The sequence below is a fragment of the Apostichopus japonicus genome, chromosome 14 (genome assembly GCF_037975245.1).
Source record: "Apostichopus japonicus isolate 1M-3 chromosome 14, ASM3797524v1, whole genome shotgun sequence".
NCBI classification, from domain to species: domain Eukaryota; kingdom Metazoa; phylum Echinodermata; class Holothuroidea; order Aspidochirotida; family Stichopodidae; genus Apostichopus; species Apostichopus japonicus.
In genome coordinates this window covers 14,554,164-14,575,194 of record NC_092574.1, presented here as the reverse complement: position 1 = coordinate 14,575,194, position 21,031 = coordinate 14,554,164, and the positions used below count along the sequence as shown (strand labels likewise).

The window sequence follows — 21,031 nt, the reverse complement described above, 5'->3', positions numbered from 1 at the left end:
CTGTAAGACTTGATAGGAGGGGATATGCAGAGGGAAGAAAGAGGGAAAAGGCCAGGGCGGGAAGGGGGGGGGGGGAGAAGTGAACATTGATAGGGTCTTTTCCCTCTCCTATACAATATACTCTTAAGTTTCATCAACCAGATGACACACTATACAGATGTAAAGTTTACCTCTTGTATCCCTTGTTTTGGTACAGTTTGTATACATCACTTACAGTATTTGTACCTAAATTACGAGTCAGTCTCGTGTTGCTCTTCGCACCTAAGTTTCTTTTCCAATTACCTCTAGAATATTGTAAGTTATATAAGTTCTTTGAGAGATAAATCGATCCTGAGGGTCACTCTCGAGTAAGTTTATATTACCAGGTACCTCCAAGTTCCACCAGGTACCTCCAAGTTCAGCTGGGCAACATACTGTTGCTGGAGTCATATTTCCCTTAGGCCACAAAATATCATACAGATCTGACAGCTCTGCAAAATTTATTAACAGGTAAAAAAAAACCTGTACATAATATGCAAAACATTTACAGTCAAGCTCACTACTGTGAAACTGATTGGCACCTGGTGGGGTGCCATGATAGTATGCCTCAAAAATATGTGAATCCAAAGTTAGCAGTGGAAGATTCTTTCAGTTAGTATCATGGTAAGTTACAACTCCAGCAGAGGTTGCGAGACTTTATTTATAGAGCTTTGGATTAGCATTTGTCCATCCAATGCATATATATATATATGTGTCTAGATGCTTGTTTTGCAGATGCTTTGACCACACAGGGGGAGCTTAAAATGTTCCCCACACTGTTGAGGTTCACTGTAATTTACCTGATGGGAAGAGAGTGTTGAATATTGTACGAGGGCTCATGGAAGATTTGTTTCATCCAATTTCTACATTTTTAGTTTATCAACTATCAAGACTTCCTTTTCTTTGTCACAGATTGTCAATAAATTGATAGCTGAGATTTTGCACAAAGCTACTTGATATGGATGAAACTCAAGCAGACCTACCATTGACACACTACATTACTGAGCCTATGGTCATTGCAATGTGCTAAACAACTGGCCTCTTATCTTCTATGTAAGTGACTTCGAAATTTGAAGCTAAAATTCTGTCACCATTAGCAACAGCAATTAATGTCATACTTAAGTAGAATTGTATGCAATTAGAGCATGTAATTAAAACAACTTACAGCACATATATACCTGTCTTGACAATAACTAACTCAGATAAAAGAATCTGTACGATACCAAGTGCCAGCTGATCTTTAAACAGTTTACAGCTTGTTCATAGAACTATCTTTCGTCACACTTTCATGTACATCAAGGCTATTATGCTTTCGCATTAATGCTACTACGCACGTCAGATCGTTAAACTTAAATATCGATTTAAAAATCATTTAACTTCTACGCAAAAGGTATATACTGCTTACCACCTTGTTTCCCAAAGGTTATCTGGTCCTTTTGCTCCTCCTCGTCCTGTGTTTTGTAGTCAATATCCGTTACCTGATCTGTTTTGCTTTCATCGTTGAGATCCATCTGAACCCCAACTGTGTCAATAGCATCTTCCTCCTCCTCACTCTTCTTCACACCATCTGAATCTACCCTCTCTTGTCCCTCCACACCAACATGATTATTCGGGTCATCATCATTCATGTTCAGATCTAGTAAGGCATTATTATCCAGGGCCTGGCAAGAATCCAAGCCCTCGTCCTCCTCCCTCTTCTCCACGCCATCTGATTCTACCCTCTCTTGTCCCTCCACACCAACATGATTATTCGGGTCATCATCATTCATGTTCAGATCTAGTAAGGCATTATTATCCAGGGCCTGGCAAGAATCCAAGCCCTCGTCCTCCTCCCTCTTCTCCACGCCATCTGATTCTACCCCCTCTTGTCTCTCCACACCACCATCGTCATCCAGGTCACCACCGTTCATGTTCAGATCTAGCAAGGCATTATTATCCAGAGCCTGGCAGGAATCCGAGCCCCTGTCATCACTGCCGAGGTTCCCTGTCTGTGGCGTATCTGCACTTCCTTCCATACTCAGAAGTTCACCACTCGGCTGGTCATACCGGGGATAATCTTCACTCATTTCAGAGTTGTCCACAACAATTTCGAACTCCATTTTTTGATAGCTGGAAACATACAAATCCTTGCCAAGACGAAGAATAATGTGTCCAATGTTGGGACAGAGATTCAAACACTGTGAGAGTTTGAATGCTAAGAAACAGTGCTAGGCAAATATAAACACGATATCAAGTTAGTCACACAACTGTCTAGTCAGAAGTGCTACAATAGTTCCTGTAACTGAGACGATGACGAACAGATCAGTCTTCAAGCAACGAACAAACCTGGTACCAAAACAAATCATCCAATCTGATTGGGTGTTTTCCCGTATCTATTTTCCTTCCTGAATGATCGGAAATAGGTTTGAATCGCTTCACTTCATCGAGATGACCCAATCAGGACAATTATGAAATGAACAATTCTCCAACAACTCTCCTTTTCTTTTTGTGAAAGTAATATTGCTTCTTTTTTAAATTTTTCTTCAAGTCACAAATAGAAACCAATACTAACAGCAAGCCATACTTGATAGACTTTTAGTCTTAAAAAGATTAACGATACCTTTTCTTTCTTGCTGAAAGCTTAACACCATCTGGAAGCAAGACATAAGAATAACAGGAAGCTCTGTTGTGGATAGAGGCTGTGTGGAAAGTTATGAGACACAATGTCTGTGTGTGGTTGAGCGTCCTCAATCAGGACCAGATGCCAGCGGACGAAAACCATTGAAAAAGTTATGAAAAATCCATCTAAACTGTTAACAATTCTAGATGATATCCAGGAGAATCTAAACAACAGTTACACTTATTTCATCAAGAAGGAAAGAAACAGAGAGAAATAGGAGTACCTGTAAAAAAAGGTAACCTTGAATTTGCACTATCAGTTATGTAAATTTCTAAAAATAGAAACTTTAAAGCACTTTATCAATTTCAGACTGTCCAAATTTCTGGTAATGTGTACCACATATAGCCACAGTGTGGTGATAATTGTGTCCATCAACTTAGTCAAGTATAGTCATACTGTATACTACTTAGTAGAGATACACTAGATATCCAATTCAGAAGGACTATCCGGCTGGACAATGAAAAAAACCATCCGGTTCCAGTTCCGGCCGGATCTACAAATACAAATCCGGCCTGATTTCTTTCGAGATCTGCCCAGAATTATCTCTTAAGAAGGTGTCGGTAGCACCTCAAATTTGTGATCATTGAGTATCTTTTTTCTGGCTAGTATGAACTTGTTGAGAATTGAGACTGGCAGATTGATATGTTCCATACTGGTACCATAGGGATGATTTTTCGATTTACACATTTACTTTACTTCATTAATAGGTGCATTGGCAAAGTTCTGAGAATAATAATAATGGTCTGTCAGGTCTGATACTGACTACCTTGGGTCTGACGCTGGCAACCGTACCATATCTTTACACTGACACTCCACCTCCATTTATAGCCAAAGTGAAACGTTCAGAAGCACATTCAATAGGTCACACAGGAAACTCACCAAGCCCTCTACCAGGTCTGACATAGAATATCTTGACAAGGAACTAGAGAGTTTTCAATTTATACCAAATACACTGAACTACTGTACAGGTGAATTGGTACCTGAGTCTGATACTGACTACCTTGGGTCTTACGTTAGCTGGTGATCTACTAAACTGTAAAGGTACACTGATACACTTCCATCAGTAGTATAATGACACCTGAGCGATCTAACCAGTCTGATACTAATGTAGAATATTATTAGGCTTGATATACTGACACAGACCACTATCAGGTCTGAGTTCTAAACTATAAGAACTCACAATGGTGTATAACTCTTAAAACACTGGTACACTCTCATAAGAGAACTGGCACCTGAGTCTGATGCTAACTATCTTGGGTCTTAATTACCTAATCACCTATACTGACACAGACCACCATCAGGTCTGAGTTCTTAACTACCTTGGGTTCACTGGGGGTGTATAACTTTTAAACCACTGGTACACTCTCATATAAGAGAACTGACACCTGTGCAGTCCCAATAGCTCTGATACTGATGATGCAGACCACCACAAGGTCTGATATATCCAGAATACCTTTAGGTAAATAGTTAGTGCTCTCGTGTTGCTTACAAATAGCTTTTCCGAGCTTAGGGACAATTGTTGCAGCGCAGATATCACTCTCTCATCGGATCAAATGACTCAGTTCACTTTATCTTCATAAATTCATGAGAACTTTGGTTCTTTTCTATGTTAGTGACAACATCATGAAAAGAATCTTCTCTGGACTTGGGCCACAATCTCTTTCCCTCCCCCTCATTCCCAACATCTATCCTCAAGTGCACATATACTATCCAGTAGAAGAGTACCAATAACTCTCTTTGCACAGAAAATCACTGCAGCACGATGTTGTCAATTGCCAAGGCTTTCAGCGCACGATATGGAATCCTCTTTAGGAATATTTCAAATTGGTTCCACCTACCTAAAAATTTGGCTTCACATGCTTTAAGAAGCAGGGCAAAAAAACTAATTTGTTTTTTCCTATTGTTGATAAACTGATGACACATATATGTACAAAGCAAAAGCAGTGAAATATATTGTGAAAATGTTGTTGAATTTCTCCTGCTACATAGAAGGGCAGTGTACTTTCAGGCATGTAATTGCTTTCATTCAATAAGCTAACATCTCACTTAAATTATGGCTGGTGTGACCAGGACCTTGCGCAAGAAAAAATTAAGTTATAGTTTAATTTGCACACAAGCGCTGACTATAATCTTAATGGTTCATCCTGGCTCCATTTAATATTGGCATAAATATGATATCATTAACAGTAGGCAAGAATTTTCATTTTTTTCCCCCCCGTCAAATGGAAACATGAGTGAGCAAGCCTTTTCACAGGCACTTGCTGCTCTAAATTAAGCAGTAGTGACAGACACAGGCCTGGAAATTGTTTTACGCCATAAGGTATACAACTTAGCCATTTAACTATTACAAACTGAGAGATATTAAGGCCATCAAATTGAATTAATATTGGCACTTGTCAGTAATGTTGAAAGGCACCAAGGCCATCAATTGATAAAAGGCCTGCATCTTCAAATGTCAAAGTCCCTATAGTTATAATTCTAGCTCTCTATGCCAACTGCCAGTGGCATCATTTGGTAAATTATGGAGAGAAACTAATTCCCTCACCAAGACAACTTTGCATCTAGTCTTACTTACTTCTTATTCAAAATTTTCATGCACATCTTTCCCCTTTCCCCCTTCCGCCGCCCCCCCCTGCCCCTCTTGTGTTTACAAACAATTCTTCCAAACTCCCATTCCTTCCATATCTGAAATGTCCCTCTCATGTTTCCTCACCTCCCCCTCCCCATAGTCACATTTGCAACAGTCTCTCCCTTTGTCTTCCTCCTTAGTTTTGTTTCCTACCAGTTTTGTAACCGTTCTCACAATCCATTAATACTGGCAACTTTCATGTTAGCGCCCCTTTCCCAGGTACAATAATGGTGATTGTGCCACTGCATGGTTATTTTTTGGCCAGCCACATTCTGGTTGTCAGGCAACTTGATTGTCAGACATGTACAGTATGCATAGACTGAGGTATGTTTTATTTCGTAGCCCTTCTTCTTTGAACACTTCCACATGTTATTCTCCATCATTCACTATAACCAGGGCATCACCAGAGAACAAATTACTCCATAAAACACAGGAAGCAGATAGGAAACCATCTTGTCAGACCCAATTCTATTATGCCACAATCAAGGTGAATTAAATAGTTTTCATAATCAATTACATGGCTTCCTCTGATTGTTGGTTTATCCTTCCCCTCTCAATACCTTCTTAGTAAATGGTCAACATACTGTAGGAACAAACTACAAACAAATCAGCCCATGCACAATAAGTTGTTGTGATGCTTGTATATGAATAACAAACGCTGCAAGTTCTCAATTGACAAGAGCACAGTGTAACTGCCTAATTAGTGATTAATGCACTGTTTATTTACTCAAAGGTGAAAAGGTCATGTTTACAATACACAAATACTAGAAGTATTTAGGTTTACAATCTGTAACTCTTGAATGTTAAAGCAAACCGTTTGAGAGATTGTTCAGATTGTCTTATGAATAAACTATAAAGTTTACTCTTTTCCCTTTGATACACAGGGTATTGGACAATTTGTAACAGAATGGAACGGACAGTGATAATTAGGAAGGGAGCGATAATGTGTGTTTGTTTGGGGGGGGGGTGGGGGTTGGCCAAGAAATTAACAACATATTTTGTGCTTATGTATTTCTTCCAAAAATTTTACTCTTAAATGTATTTCTTCAGCGGGACGTTTTGTGACCTGGATACTGTAAGTTCTCACAGAGTTCGAACAAAATGCTGTGATACAGTGATGTGATGAAAAACTAGTTGGCTAAGTTAAGTGGCAAAGAATACTGGCAAAATATCCCCTAATCAACTTTGACAGTTGTTGTCAGTTTAATTATGTCCACAGAATACAACATTTTAAACACTTCAGACTTAAGTAATCAGGAAGTTGGCAATGCAATTGAAAAAGATTCAACCATAAAATTGAAATTCTGCATATTATGTTCTTGAAACTTGAATCTTTTGGAACATCACATTCTCAAAAAAGTTATAAGACATTTCGGTAGATTTTTCGCTTTCACCAACGAAACTTTGATTAGAAAAGAAAGTCATTACTGAGTTAATTAACAACAATCACATCAATTTTCTTGCCTCAAAATTCAGGTTATTTACTGGCGATATTCCAGTGCATTGGTACTTTTCTGCCAGTAGATCTACATTAAGAGCACTGACACAAGGTAGGTTGGTTAACAATCGTCAGTCGAAGAATTGCCATGATTTTCGTACCTATCATAAGCCCTGTATTACTGCTAATATTATTGGATATATCTGTACTATTATTGGATATTATTGGATTATTGGATATTATTGGATATTGGATATATCTGTAATATTATTGGATATATCTTCAAATATCTGTACAGTACTGTAACTGATGGGTGATGTCAATCAGGAAACTGGGAACTTGATATCACCTTGTAGAGGTTTTTAAGCACTGGCATTTTTTTTCTTTTTAGCAAGGGGCTAATTTTTTTTAAATTCTAGGTCTGGATGGTTATCAGAAATCTGTAAAATCTCCACACAAGCTGCTTTAAAGTATTAGAATCACCCAAATGAGATTCAAGTGTGTATAATGAATAACAATGCCAAGCAAGGAGAACTCATTTAGTTCAAAGTCAAAATAGCATTGAACCATTATATCATTAAAACAATTTACTGATTAGTTTTCAAGCACTAGTTCTAGAAGGACAGGGGAACTGCTTCATGGAGTGGATGTCTTATTAATCTATACATCACGATGACAATAATTTGTCTTCCACATCAAAAGTTGGCTGGTATGTCCATCAAGCATGACTCACTATAGAGTCTTGGGTAAATATCAAATTAATAAACTCAGATAAAAGATGCCCGGCCAACCATACGAGACCGCAACATATGTTGATTCGCCATCGGAGAACAAAGGAGCTGATGCGTAGCTTTGATAATTATCAGCTTGTGGTACTTTCTCTATGTATATATAGCTACTGCATGATGATAGCACATATCAGGTGAATCGTTTGAAAACTATCGCTACAAACCATTCAATTATGACGACCTATGAAGCAACGCAAATACGAAATGGTTAATAAATACGGGGAAAATCAAGGCACACTTTTCTTTTTCCTTTTATAATGAAAAAGTTCCAATTTCTACTTTTGGCGGTACAGTAGAGATGGGGGCAGTGGCGTAGCTCCCTAGTTAACCCATTGGTTGTCTTGATCAATGATGGGAAGTGATACTGTAAATAAATAGCTAGCATATTTTTTTTATTCAGTTAGTACTGTCTTTATGGCCACATCAATGGCAACTATTTTACATAAATGTCTCTCCGTACATGTGCAATATATACTGTATGCAATGATGTGCGATTCGGTATGGCATAATAACACTAAATTCACTGTACATCAGCCATAATAGTCAATGTAAAGGCAGGTATGCTGTACAGTGGCTATGGGCCAATAATTCCACACAATATCATTTCACAATGGTAAAGACCCATTGAACTAACTTAATTTAAGTTCTGCTTGTTCCTAAAGGTGTGAAGTATTTTGTTTATGAAAATCACATACCAGGGACTTTATCCAGAAGTATATAAATAAACATAAAGCTAAATCTGAAGTACTGTAGGTCAGACTTTTTTTTTTTTTTGAAGTTTTAAGTGTATAGGCCTTTATTTTTGCATAAGTTTGTTAATTGCAAGGCACCCTGTCAAAACGATGCAATAACCACAAAATCCCATTGTAGCCAGCCAGGCCCTATCAGTATTGAGCAAAATAGGTTATCTCTGCAGCCATGATGCAACTGCTTCAATATATATTCACCTTGATAAATGCAGTCTTAAGTGAATCACTGCTATTGCATGCAGCTGCAGCTAACTTCTTTGCAGCTGCATGCAGCTGCATGATTGACTGGTTGACATTGCATGATTGACATGCAGCCGCATGCATCTTTGCAGCTGCATGCAGCTGCAGCTAACTTCTGCAGCTAACTGCCTTTGAAAGTTCAACTCTATGTGTCTTACGACAGTTCATGCTCATGAATGTATCAATTTTTCAAGTTTACAGGTACTCAATTGGCATGTATGCACATTATGAAGATCATGCTTGTTATAGCCTTGGCCACTTTTCATGAGCAGATGAAGCTAAGCTAAGGAAATACACATCACTGAAAACATGAATATAATGATTATTGCATCAACACCCATTAATTTGCACCTTTTGTGTGAAATAAGACGAACACGAAAGATCACATCCAATTATACATTCTAGCTACAGCAAGCTGCATGCCTCACCCCCACCCCACTTCCCCCAACCCCCTCTTCACAATGTTTCATTTTGATCAGATATACAGTAGGTAGGTGAAACGCAGTACACTATGCTGTAATTTACAATAATCTGCAGATCTTGTGGGAAGACAAACTAGGCCTACTTGTAGACATCATGAAAGGACAATGTCAATATAAGTTCATCACACATAGTTTGCATCCTAATTGAAGGAACTTATATCCAATAATGACCTGACTTTAAAAGTTAAGAAACAACAATTACTTCCTATTAGCAACCGATTAAAAGTAACCTACATATTTCTAGAGCAAGATAGCCGAAGTTCCTCACCTGCCAACTCCTAAGCAGCTTATTACCAAAACCAAATCCTAATATCAAAACATGCCCAACTCCAACAGCATCCTTCAACGTGCAGGATATTATCAACTGTAACAAAATAATCTACCAACATTTTGAGATAGAAACTGGGTTATAAATGGACTATTTTATCACATAAATATCCTGAAAGACACGGGTAATTTAGTCATGAATTGTCTAAGATACCAATTACTCCTCCTCAACCGTGGCCTTTGTTATATTTTTCCAACTGCTAATTATCGCAACTTTAAACAATGCAGGCCTCCAAAACCAGTTTGTTTGTTTGCTGGTGGTGCATGGTTGGCCCTTGGACTACCTGGATTTGCCATGTTCAACAAATTCAACAAAACCAGAAAGCCTACAACTTTTGATTCCTTGCCATGTTACATGTTTTGACCTCAATGACCTTTGATCTTTGCAGAAAAAAACAGGATAGTTCTGATATTCACAGGTGAATCTACACACTATGTGTGAAGTTCACATTTGGAGTATATCATGTTAAATACAACATTTTCAGACATTGACCTCTGGTGACCTCAACTAACAATACAGGTTCTGTTACTCAATAAGGTAAATTTATACCACACATTAAGTTCATCCACACTTTGCCTTTGAAAGTTATTCTGTCAACTTAGGTTTTCACTGTGACCTGTTGACCTCAAATACCCTCTGACCTATGAAAAAACACTTCAGTTTTTATAACGCACTGATTTGCATGCAAGTGCCATACAAAGGGAGTTCATCCACCATGTTCATTTTCAATGACCTTTGACTTCTATGAACTATAGGATTCTTCAACTGACTGAAAAGGTGAATCCCCATGACAGAACCAAGTATGAACTTAAAAGCAAGACATCCTGAATAAGGGCTTGCCAATGCCAATCCTGCTACACATACTAGAAATAAATGCAAAAGCTTTTAAGGTGATTGTTATCCACCTGACTTAATATATGAGTGAGTGAAAAACTTCCTGAGCTACAAATCTATTGTCTGAACTATTTCCTGTTGTGATATGATGACGAATGTGAGGTGACGATACTGTGGTTTGGATTACTGGTTATCACGGTTATGAAGTTTTAACGAAACACATTCAGCCACAGAGAGTACTGATAGATACTGATAGATAGTTCACTATGGCAAGTGTGATGGAAACTGTAACTATTTGTTTTACTCAGAGAATTCCCCAAATTTTATAAAAATTAGTTCCCTCCCTCACCTATTAAAGTTTCAACTTTCAAATTTGCAGAAAGAAGTCTCTGCGACTGTCCAAGTGACCAGGTGTGAGAAAAACTTATATTTGTACTGCAGTATGAAAGATTTATATTTCAGGTCAATTGGAAAAGGAGGGTTAGTATTTTCGTTCCCTGACTTTTGACCTTACACACCATTACCAAAGACAAAGGTCAAAATATTTTATTGCTTGTGATCATAACAAACTCTTTTATATAATTTGTCATTTATCTTTGAAGGAATATATGCTTTACTCCTTCAATCTACCTTTACAATACTGTATATATCCTTAAGGTCAATTTCTCAACAGCGTGTCTGAAAAGGGAGGTAAATTTCTTGTTTTTTCAATAAATTGACCTGGGCAAAGAAATATTATCCCGGCAATGGTACAAATCTCACTCGCTTCTTCAATCTTACGTACATATCAGAGGAAAACAACACTGACATTTGCTTCCCATGTAACACCCACAAACTGTCAGATCAAATCGCCTTGTTCATCAAATCTTGCCTGATTTTTAATGGCAACTACCCAACATTGTACTACTGAACAAGCTCATTATGCATGCAAAGAGTAATGGGCATCCCAATCCGAATCTCCAGGGTCATCAAACTTGTTTCAGAAATCTACAGTAGGCTACAAACTAAAGATGGACTATACCCGAGTTTATAACATGCTTCCTGCACTTCAAATGCAGGACATGCGATCTTTTTCCAAGATTCTGTTACACGGAAGAGAGATCTAATGCATTCATCAAACCACTTTTCTAAAAATTGGAGTTAAGCTGAAGATGACATAAGGACTGGATGTAATTTCTGTTGGTGAACTAATAGTTATAACTCACTGTGTAGAAACAGTAAGAGGGCAGCAGATGCAATTTAATTGTGTTCTTCTGAACTGTTGATAATAAATTGTGGACATAAGAATAATTTTCTCTAAAATAAAGGGGGGGGGGGGGGGAGGCAACAAGGATATAAATTTATGTTTATGGAATGTGACAGGCATTCCTGTCTGTGATCACAATTTCTTCTTTACATACACTTTTTGTTCTGTCTTTTTTATTTATTTTTTTAAGTTAAAAAGGACAAAAAAACAGGATTTCTTCACTTGCAACTCCATGAACGTGCCCTGTGACCGAAGAAAAAACACAAAATGATGTATAATTCCTTTATTTTTATCTTATAAAGTTTTCATTTATTTATTATTGTTTTCCCGAGAAGGGGGGGGGGATTAAATTTTCAAATTCTTCTTTCGCCCTCTCTCTCTTCTGTCATCTTTGTGATGACATTGCTGACATCAACAGCAGCCAAGCTGTACTGTATATTGTAGTAACACTACTTGGTAACAAAAATGTCATCTTAATATCCGGTAAAAGTTTTAATGAACATTTATTCCATGTTAGCAATACCTGCTGTGTCTGTACTGTTGGATACAAGATTATTAACCTAATTTGCAACATTTAACATATATGTATACGTATGTGAAACTAATTGTCGACCACACCAAGCCTTAAAGTATTTGGCACCTTAGCATGATTGACATTTTTGTCACTTTGTATAAGTTTCAATGAGAACATGTATCGCCTTAATTAAAAGACTAATACACATATAGGTCATTGCATCATTTCACTACAGGCATGAATGCATACAGTGCATGTAACAGTATAGAGTATAGACTCCACTAGACCAGTTTGACAACTGGAACAGTACAGTGTCCAGCTGTGTGCCACAGTGCCCAAGCATTTCATAAGTTCAAATGGCACCAGTTGGTGATATTACATCCTTGACAGTTATTACTAATGGAATTAGCTTTGACCAAACCTTCCTCTGTCAGATACAGAGCTATATGGACCATTCACTTCACTTCATGGGTTATTTATGTTATGATGTCATCACTTAGCACTGTGTACTATCAATAGCCAGAGCAGATTAACCAGATAATCTGGTCAGTCTCTTCAAATTATCTAGTTTATACTGTACACAAGTGACCATGCTTCAATGATATACAATATATATACTCTATGGCTTACTGTACTGTAGCTGACTGCAGTGTACAGGGCTATATTTTTAAACTACCATCTAAGCAACTTTATGCAACTTTCAATGGACTTTATCCATTTTAAATATGATTAACTTTAAAAGGTTTAACAATTATTGAGAGTAATTGACATATTTGGCAAAATATATGCATTCTGACTTGAAAATGTACAGTAACAATCCACTGCATACCTGGGACATATAAATATCAGCCTCTGAGCCAAGGTTACCTTGTGAGGTACACTGTTTGATTGAAACTTAGATTGTAAACCTTAAGACTTCACAATTTTGTAGAGCATTAAAAGTTACAAATTTAAAAGACGTCAAATTTAAGTTTAACTGTACATAACATATGTACACACTACTGTGGCTTCAAGATTACTGCTTTGTGCACTTTGCTGTTCTGCTTGGCTTGGCAAACAAAGTAATTTACTGAAATCTATTGACCTAAAGGTTGATATAAGACTCTAACAAAACCTCCCAGGCTAATATGAGTTATGAATGGCTTACCATTACAAATGGCTACAAAGGGTTGGTGCCCACACACAATAAGTCATCCTTTGCACCTTGTCTTTATGAATTACCAAGCCCTTTTTCTTTTCTTTCTTTGTGTGCAGCTTTTGATACTGTCATAGTTAACTGATTATTAGAAATTGATTTGTTGTCTTTTTTTGGCAGTTTTCTGTGGTATAGTTATACGTACTTATGAAGAATCTAGATGTTGTGACCCACTTCACAGTAAAGAGCACTCTGAATAAACTGTACATCAAAATGCACAATTATACCGTAAGTCTGATTGGTAACATGTACAGTCAATGAAAGCAGAAAGACATTCATGGTGTGAATATGTACATGTACTTTACTAACCTATGTCTAATTTATTGCTAAACATCAAATGAAATCTGATATCAACATTTAGAAGAAAAAAAAGGAATTGACACAACAACAAATTAAATATCCTTATTTTGGCACACACAAAAAAGACATAAAAGCTAAATCCTAAGTTTGATTCACACATACAAAATAAATAAAAATAAATAAATAAAAATTAAGACCTAAATCCAAATTCCAAATGATGTACAGTAGTGTACCAGGCATAACTTAAATGCATAGTAGAATAGAAACACTAAATGAGTGCTGCATCTTCTTCATACTCATGAATTGATGTAACCATACAATTTGTAAGTTGTCAACTTTGTTTTCCCTAACCCCCCCCCCCCCAATCCCCCACCATCAATCTTGTTCAACCACATACTGTACTGCAAGGTAATGGCTCTGCCTATTCCAAACTTCACTTCACCTATATCCCAATACCATGACCAAATAAAACATATCAACATGTAACTGAAGTATTACCACATTCAATTATTTGATTGTTGACTATATAATCACAGCTCAGTACAGCCTTCATACAATTACAGAGCTCTAAAAGATGGTCCAGTTTTCACCATTTCTATCCTTCAAAACAAAGTTGTTTTGTGATTAAAACTTCATGCTTCCAGCCATTAGATGTCCATAGGGGCCACATTTAGCCTGAGAACAGTGTGACCTTCATTATTAGCATAGTAGGGTAGTGGCTCCATACAATTTCCAATGAGCTTCCTCAAATGCTCAGATAAGTATGTGCACACATACATGTATACATACATATGTGATACAGATCCATAAGAATATCATAATTTGCACAGCTGGAGCATAATAATTTGATGCAATGCTCTCAGGAATTTCTGTCTCCGTCATGCAGTCACTGTGAAATTACACAAGTGTTATGCTAAGGTAGCCAGCTATACTGTATCCGTCAATGAGTCAATTCCACAGGGATGCAGAACATGATCAATTTACCTCCCGTCCACTGACTTTTGATTTCAATAACCCTGCAACACATCTGCATACTGTAAGTAACACAAAGACCTGAATGCTAATATTTGTCATTCACGAATTATATGAAAAACATATCAGTTTATCAATTATCTATGAAAACTACATCATAAAACAAAAGTTTTTAGTTTGTACTTTGAGAGTAACACCATCTTGTCACAGTTCTTTTCGCATTAAAAATTGTATGGACATATGAGATATTTTATCAAGATAACAAGCTTACCAATAATAAAGTAGATCAATACGGTTCGACTTTTGAATTGACCATGCTAAGTTTCATCAGACTTTTGCAACACAAAAGTTACAAATCAGGTAACAATAAGAGTGTTTTCAATGTTTCAAATGATAAATGCTTGAATTCATTTTGCACATGTATATATTGCCACATGAACCAGGATAACTACAGTATAACTTGTTATTTGACACTCAAGGAGTCACTCAGATCTGGAATATGGTAGATAATGAGAACTTAGTTGCACAAATCTTAACTTATAGTGAAGTTCTTATCTTCTATAAATGTTGGTGTATGTACTGTACTCAGTTATCTTTCACAAACCAACAGTAATCAAATCTTAGTTACTTTAGTTTTGGTTGAAACAAGGGATCACAACTGATAATTGTAAATCCATTTCAAGGACAATATGTACAGAAGAGAAAGCAACAAAAGTACAAAACCACAGTAATTATCCCATTGACATGACTAATCTATGGCATTTTTAAAGCAATTAACACGGAAAGTCCACTCAAGAGAATCAGACCAACCTAATCCACTCATCTACAAGCCTTTCAAGAGAACAGTGCCATTGTAAGCTACTTGCTTGGACTGTACAAGTTGAATACCTTTGATATACATGTATGTTTGTGCAGCACAATGCTGGATAGGTATAGATGTGGCAAGCATCTAAGGGCCTGGGTCAAAAGGGCCTCCATGAAAATTTGGCAAAATTATTTGAGAGTGGTCGATTGGCTGGGCTCTACTAAGCATTAATTAAGACAAATCTGGCTTCTTTTCTTCCAGATCTCAGGGGATGTTGCTTGGCTTATTTCTATCCTTGGGTATGCAATCAGCATATATATATTTGTGCAAGTATGCATTCCTGACCTTTCCAGTTATGGTAGAGATACAGAGACACTGTTTTCTTTCCAGTCTTCGGCGAAGAAGGAGAGATTCCAAGGAAAATTTCATGAATATACTCCAAGCATCGTAGATGCCACTGAATGTGTAAAATAATTAACAAACGCTTAAATACAGTTAATATGATACACTGATATCTCTCAGAAACACATTTAAACTTTCTCCTCAAATTCTTTACATGCCAGAGCAGCAGAGCTTACCCTTTCACTTGTACAAACTACTATTGAACATTAAACTAAACGTGTAAACCTGTTAAACACAGCTTATTGCACTTTCACAATTTCATTAAGGTAGTAACTGCATTCTAAGTCATTCATGTTCTGTTTTGCATTCTATGAAACCTTGCAATCAAAGTGAGGGAAAGACAACCCTAAAACTACAGGTAGTGAACATTTCTATTTTAATAAATAATAAAGAAGCAAACTTGAGCACACAGTAGAAAATACTTCCTTGCTGAAGCTGTAAGAGAAATCTACAGCAGATTAAACAATCTATTAATCTTTTCAAAAACAGAAATATCCTACCATATTGCAACATGGGAAACATGGTTAATCCAGTTAGCGAATGCACTTGGCAGTCTTCACTGTGCAAAATGTATGCTTCTCTCTATGCCAGATTTTATCCACAACTGCTCGCTTCAGTTGTAGCTAGTTTAATTGTACCTAGCCTAGATAAAGAATACCTCTAGAAATTTTCTCCCAAGGCAGGTCACCATCAGCATGAGGCAATTAAATTTTGTGTGATCACATGACCTAAACACAAATTGATTCACTACTCATATATCATTATTACCAGGCAATAGCCTAACTGTATGTCTTAAAGAAGATATTAAGAATGAATCTTGAATCAATCAAGATACAATATGGGTCACTTGTTACCTTAGCCTACTACTAGCCTAGAATACTGCAAAATTGTTCTCACTTAAATTACAGTTAACTAAGTAAAGGCTTAATGTCAAGCTACCCTAAAATTCATTCAGATGCCTCAGTTGGTTGAAAGATGATGTCAGATTTTCTAATCTGCATCTTGCGCAACTTCCATCAAGCTGCGGAGAAATATTTCACCGAGTTATGCTTCCCAGGGCCAACACCTGTCTATATCATTTACGTGTATGTAAACGTGACCAACACAAACAAATGGCCGTAGTACTGTACACCACCATCAACATCTCTATACTAACATAACAATAACAAAGACTACGGTGAGGGACTTGGGTAGCCTAAATTAGACAAGGCCTAACCAAAAATGCACTCCAAGACTTAACACTTTGAACTTTTCATCTCGGAAAATCAAATTCCGAAAATTCAACTTACTTGACATTTTTCCTTTCTTTGATTCAGATCAGAAGTCACAAAACCCAAAGTGAATGTTTCAAATGATGTTGAAATAGAATCAGTTGAATGAGTTAATTCCTTCCTAGATGCTTCTTTCCAAGCAGACGATAACCGCTTATTGAAATTTGACAGTTTTCGTAATCCAGGGATGCGATCGCGAGAGATTGGTGGTACTTATAAGATGTTCAGAAGAAGATAGCCAGACCTTACATACAACAATATGCTATAAGTTTGTTAACACCTGACGTACATACAGTACCTTACGTAGTCACACACGTACTGCGTGCATGGAGACCGTTTTGAAAAATGAGCACTGAACCGTGGTTACTATCGAAGTGGCTTGTTAGTTTTCAAAATAAAAGTGCAACGACCCCGATAATTTTGCTGGAAAACAGCTTTTTGTTTATCACCTGTCAAGCATGATAGAAACGTCACCATTGCTGTTTTTCAAAAAGTTTGAAACGTTAAACGATGTTTGAAACCGAAAAGAAAACGGTATTGTCTCTGTAATATATGACATATGTTTTCTTTTTTATTCAAATCGTGTCAAGGGAAGATCCATTGTCCGTCCGTTGAGGATCATGAGAACAGACAATTTGGTCTCTGCTGTGGATTCAATGGACCAAAGCTATTGACTCGAGATTAAGTCAATAACGCAACCACATGAAAGCTAAAAAGAAAGGCATTTATCAGTCGTCTGCCCGGCAATAGACAATGTGGTTTATTACTGATACTTCACACATAATGAAAGTATAGTGTCAAAGAAAGGTTATAAGTAAATGGTATCGGGAGTTTAGATTATCTTTCAAGGGGAAGGGGAACGGGGAGGAGATGTTCTGAGTAGAGAACACGATGAGGTAGTAAATAATTAACCCTTACAGTAAAGTTGATCGAGCAAGCATTCCATATTATCTGGCACGATCTGCCTGAGCTGACACCAGGAACATCTGGAATTCCCCCGGCCATAGTAAGGCATGCCCACTACTCATTTATGACACTGGTATCGTGTTTATTTTCTGCAAATGTTAAGTTAGTAATCCATCGTAAACTCAATAACTTACAATGAATGGCATGTTCTGGTTGACTTCATATATATATATATATATATATATCAGAGCACCATTGGATTACGCTGTACTGATATATTATAAGCATATTATTTTCAATGTCTCAGTGCATATGTGGATAACTAAGAACGTCGGTACTTGTTAATTGCTTGTTGAAATTTGTTAATCGGTGACCATTATCTGAATTTCTAGCATATATATTCTCCAGGGCAATGCTGATGAGCATGGGCGGGATTACGGGGGGGGGGCAAGAGGGGGCATTTGCACCCCCACTTTTTCCCAGACCTAAGTTCACTTTTTGTCGCTTTTGCAGACAAATGTGCACAACCCTAATCGAAATTATTCCCCCACAACAGCTATCTAATAGGCCTATTTGTTTCGAATCTAAGTCAAATTTGTGTTTAACATCGTAACATGAAACATGCAGAATAACTGGAGCTGGAGCTAGCACAGTTTACGAATCCTGGAGCTAACAAACTAGCGATTCAATTCTGCATCTGATGAATCCGCGGCATGTCCTACAGTGCTAGCTTCAGGAATTGATTTTCAACGTTGCTGCTCTACTGAAGGCGTTGAATAACTAAATCCAGAGAAACGATTTACGAAAGCCAGATTTGCATATTGGGTATATCAATAATTAAATTCAATACACTGACACATGACACCCCCCCCCCTCCCCCGTGTCAAAAAATATGCAATGGCAATGCCGATGTAATTTCTTTACTGCTCGAAATCCTGGAATGATGCATGCAAATCGAATAATGTAAATTACAAATTGGCACTAACACAGTAACACATTAAATCCAGTATACAGCACTCGGCAGTTTCGGTAGGAGGGGGGGGGGGCGTAAAGGTATGTTCAGCCCCGATATTTGCCAAGTGCTCCAAGAAGTGGGGACCGCGGAGAAAATTTCGAAGTGGGTGCTGAACATATTCTTGATCGGTCCAATGCACAATATACTAATAATTTTAGGGGGAAAGAACTGTCTAGATGCGATTTATTGTTACCAGAGGTGTCATTTTTGCTGATCTAGGATTTCCTTTTTGCTTAAATTTCGACGCGCCGCGCCAACTAATAGGGGTGGTGCACCGCCGAAATAGTGACGTATAAGCTTCAGTTGTACATGACCATATAAGTTCTTCTATCCGTCCTCCCTAGATTTACACACGTTCATTAATTGTTTAGATGCAATTTAAAGCCTATATGGGTGTTAATTTTACCGATCTAAGGGTACCTTTCATCGAAAATTTCGACGCTCCTTGCCAACCGATGATGGCGCTCCGCTTAGATAGTGACGTATAACAAAAGTTGTACATCACCATCTGACCATATGTTCTACTATCAATCCTCTTCAAATTTTTAAACGATAATTAACTATCTAGATACAATTGCAGACATGAGATCCATATTTCAAGGATGGGTATATGCAGCTTAGAGCACTCGGGAAGTGCCGTTTCCGGCCATCTGGAGGGTTTGTAAAGCCAAAAAATTTCTTGTACGCTACGCGCCAACTGATGGTGACGCTCCGCTTAGAAAGTCTTGCTGGCAGGTTTGCCCCCCACCCCCCCCCCCTCCACTTTCACAACTCGAATCCCGCCCCTGCTGATGAGCTTGATTGATATTCTAGAACAATCTTGAATTCAACTTCCCAAACTCTGTTACATTTGATATAATCAGTTCAATATTTCTCATTCGGGTCATTCTCGCCGGTAAATATGCATGAACTTGTTAAATTGGCAATCAAGGCCATACTGCTTTGTAAAGTGAACACGATATGAAACTGAAAAATATCTTTCAAAGTATCCGACTTCGAAGAATCACAAGTTTGCATTATTACTAGGCAATATTCTATGCAATGTTGTTATGAATAGGTTCAATCAGGGAGTTTCCATTACAACTCCCTGGTTCAATACAGAAAACTATTTAACTGTGTCTGACCGTACACAGTCATTTTGGAACGCGGCGGTCAGACACCGTCGACTGACTGGATTTGGATTCTGCATGGTCAGAGTGACAGACCTGTTCGAGCCGTGCAAGGTACGGATCCTGCAGGTAAATTGGAACTTCTTGTTTTGTTTTGGATGATGAAAACAGACAAATGAGGTTGAAGACAAGCAGTACAAAAATTTGGAAGCTTTAAGAAAGAAAGGAGTATACTTAGGAAAAATAATGGGAGGGTTGTCCCAGACCTGGCAAACCCACCCTGCCGGGATGTACCCTTAAGCTAAGAAAAATTGGATTCTGCAACCTATATAGGCCTATATATACGATACTCTGGTATCAGTGAAGTGTGCAAGGAGGACGGGAGGGTGGGGGGGGGGGCAGTGGGTCAAACTCCATGGGTACTTAGTCAAGTCTTACAAAGTCACCCCTCAGTTTAACACATTCAGCTTTCCAAAGTATACATAATTGCCTTGCCAATGCAACATATATATACGTGCCACACAGCGGCGAACGGGGGGGGGGGTAAATTTCTACCCGAGCTCATTGACCCAACCGCGAGAGCTGGGGCCTTGAAACAAGGGGCGGAACTATACACCTCCTCTTGACCAGGAGGAAATCGGTACAGGCTTGTACACCTTAACATGATCGTGCTTTCGGCGCCTCTGACCCAGCGGCGAAGTTCCAAAACATGCAGTGCGCCTGGAAGCCAGTTAACACTGGGTCAATATAAACGAATATTGCAATGTGGCCAGCCTATACCCCGACACGGCCTCTGCATACAATCAGTGAGTTGGAAAACAGTTCAATTGTTACTCACTTCAAATTTAGTACAAAATTAATGTAAAGTGAAAGCTCAATACATTCCTGACGTTCTTTCCCTTAATTAGGTAGCATTGGATTTGAGCAGGAATGATCAAACTTGACAATCATTACGTCATCGTTAATATTGTGTTAAAAAATATCATTAATTCAGTCATTCAATTCCATTCGTCACGTTTAAATATCACAAACTGAATTAGCGGTTTGTCTATAACTTTCTTTAATGAAGATACAATGGAAATTTAGAGAACGGAAATAACCGGAAATTAATGTAATATAAAGAAAGTTTAC

At 37.8% G+C, this 21,031-nt stretch overlaps 1 protein-coding gene across 2 annotated transcripts in view; it reads right to left on the bottom strand.

The window, feature by feature from the left end:
* Window positions 1-2,623, bottom strand: part of LOC139980398 (uncharacterized) — a 71,633-nt gene extending 69,010 nt beyond the window's left edge. The window contains exon 1 of one of the 2 annotated variants that reach the window (XM_071992036.1): window positions 1,424-2,623. In XM_071992036.1, coding sequence (XP_071848137.1) covers window positions 1,424-2,117 — 694 coding nt within the window. In that variant the 5' untranslated portion in view covers window positions 2,118-2,623. The remainder of the gene's footprint in view (window positions 1-1,423) is intronic. The other variant, XM_071992035.1, reaches the window with a different exon arrangement.
* Between the last annotated feature and the right edge of the window lie 18,408 nt (window positions 2,624-21,031).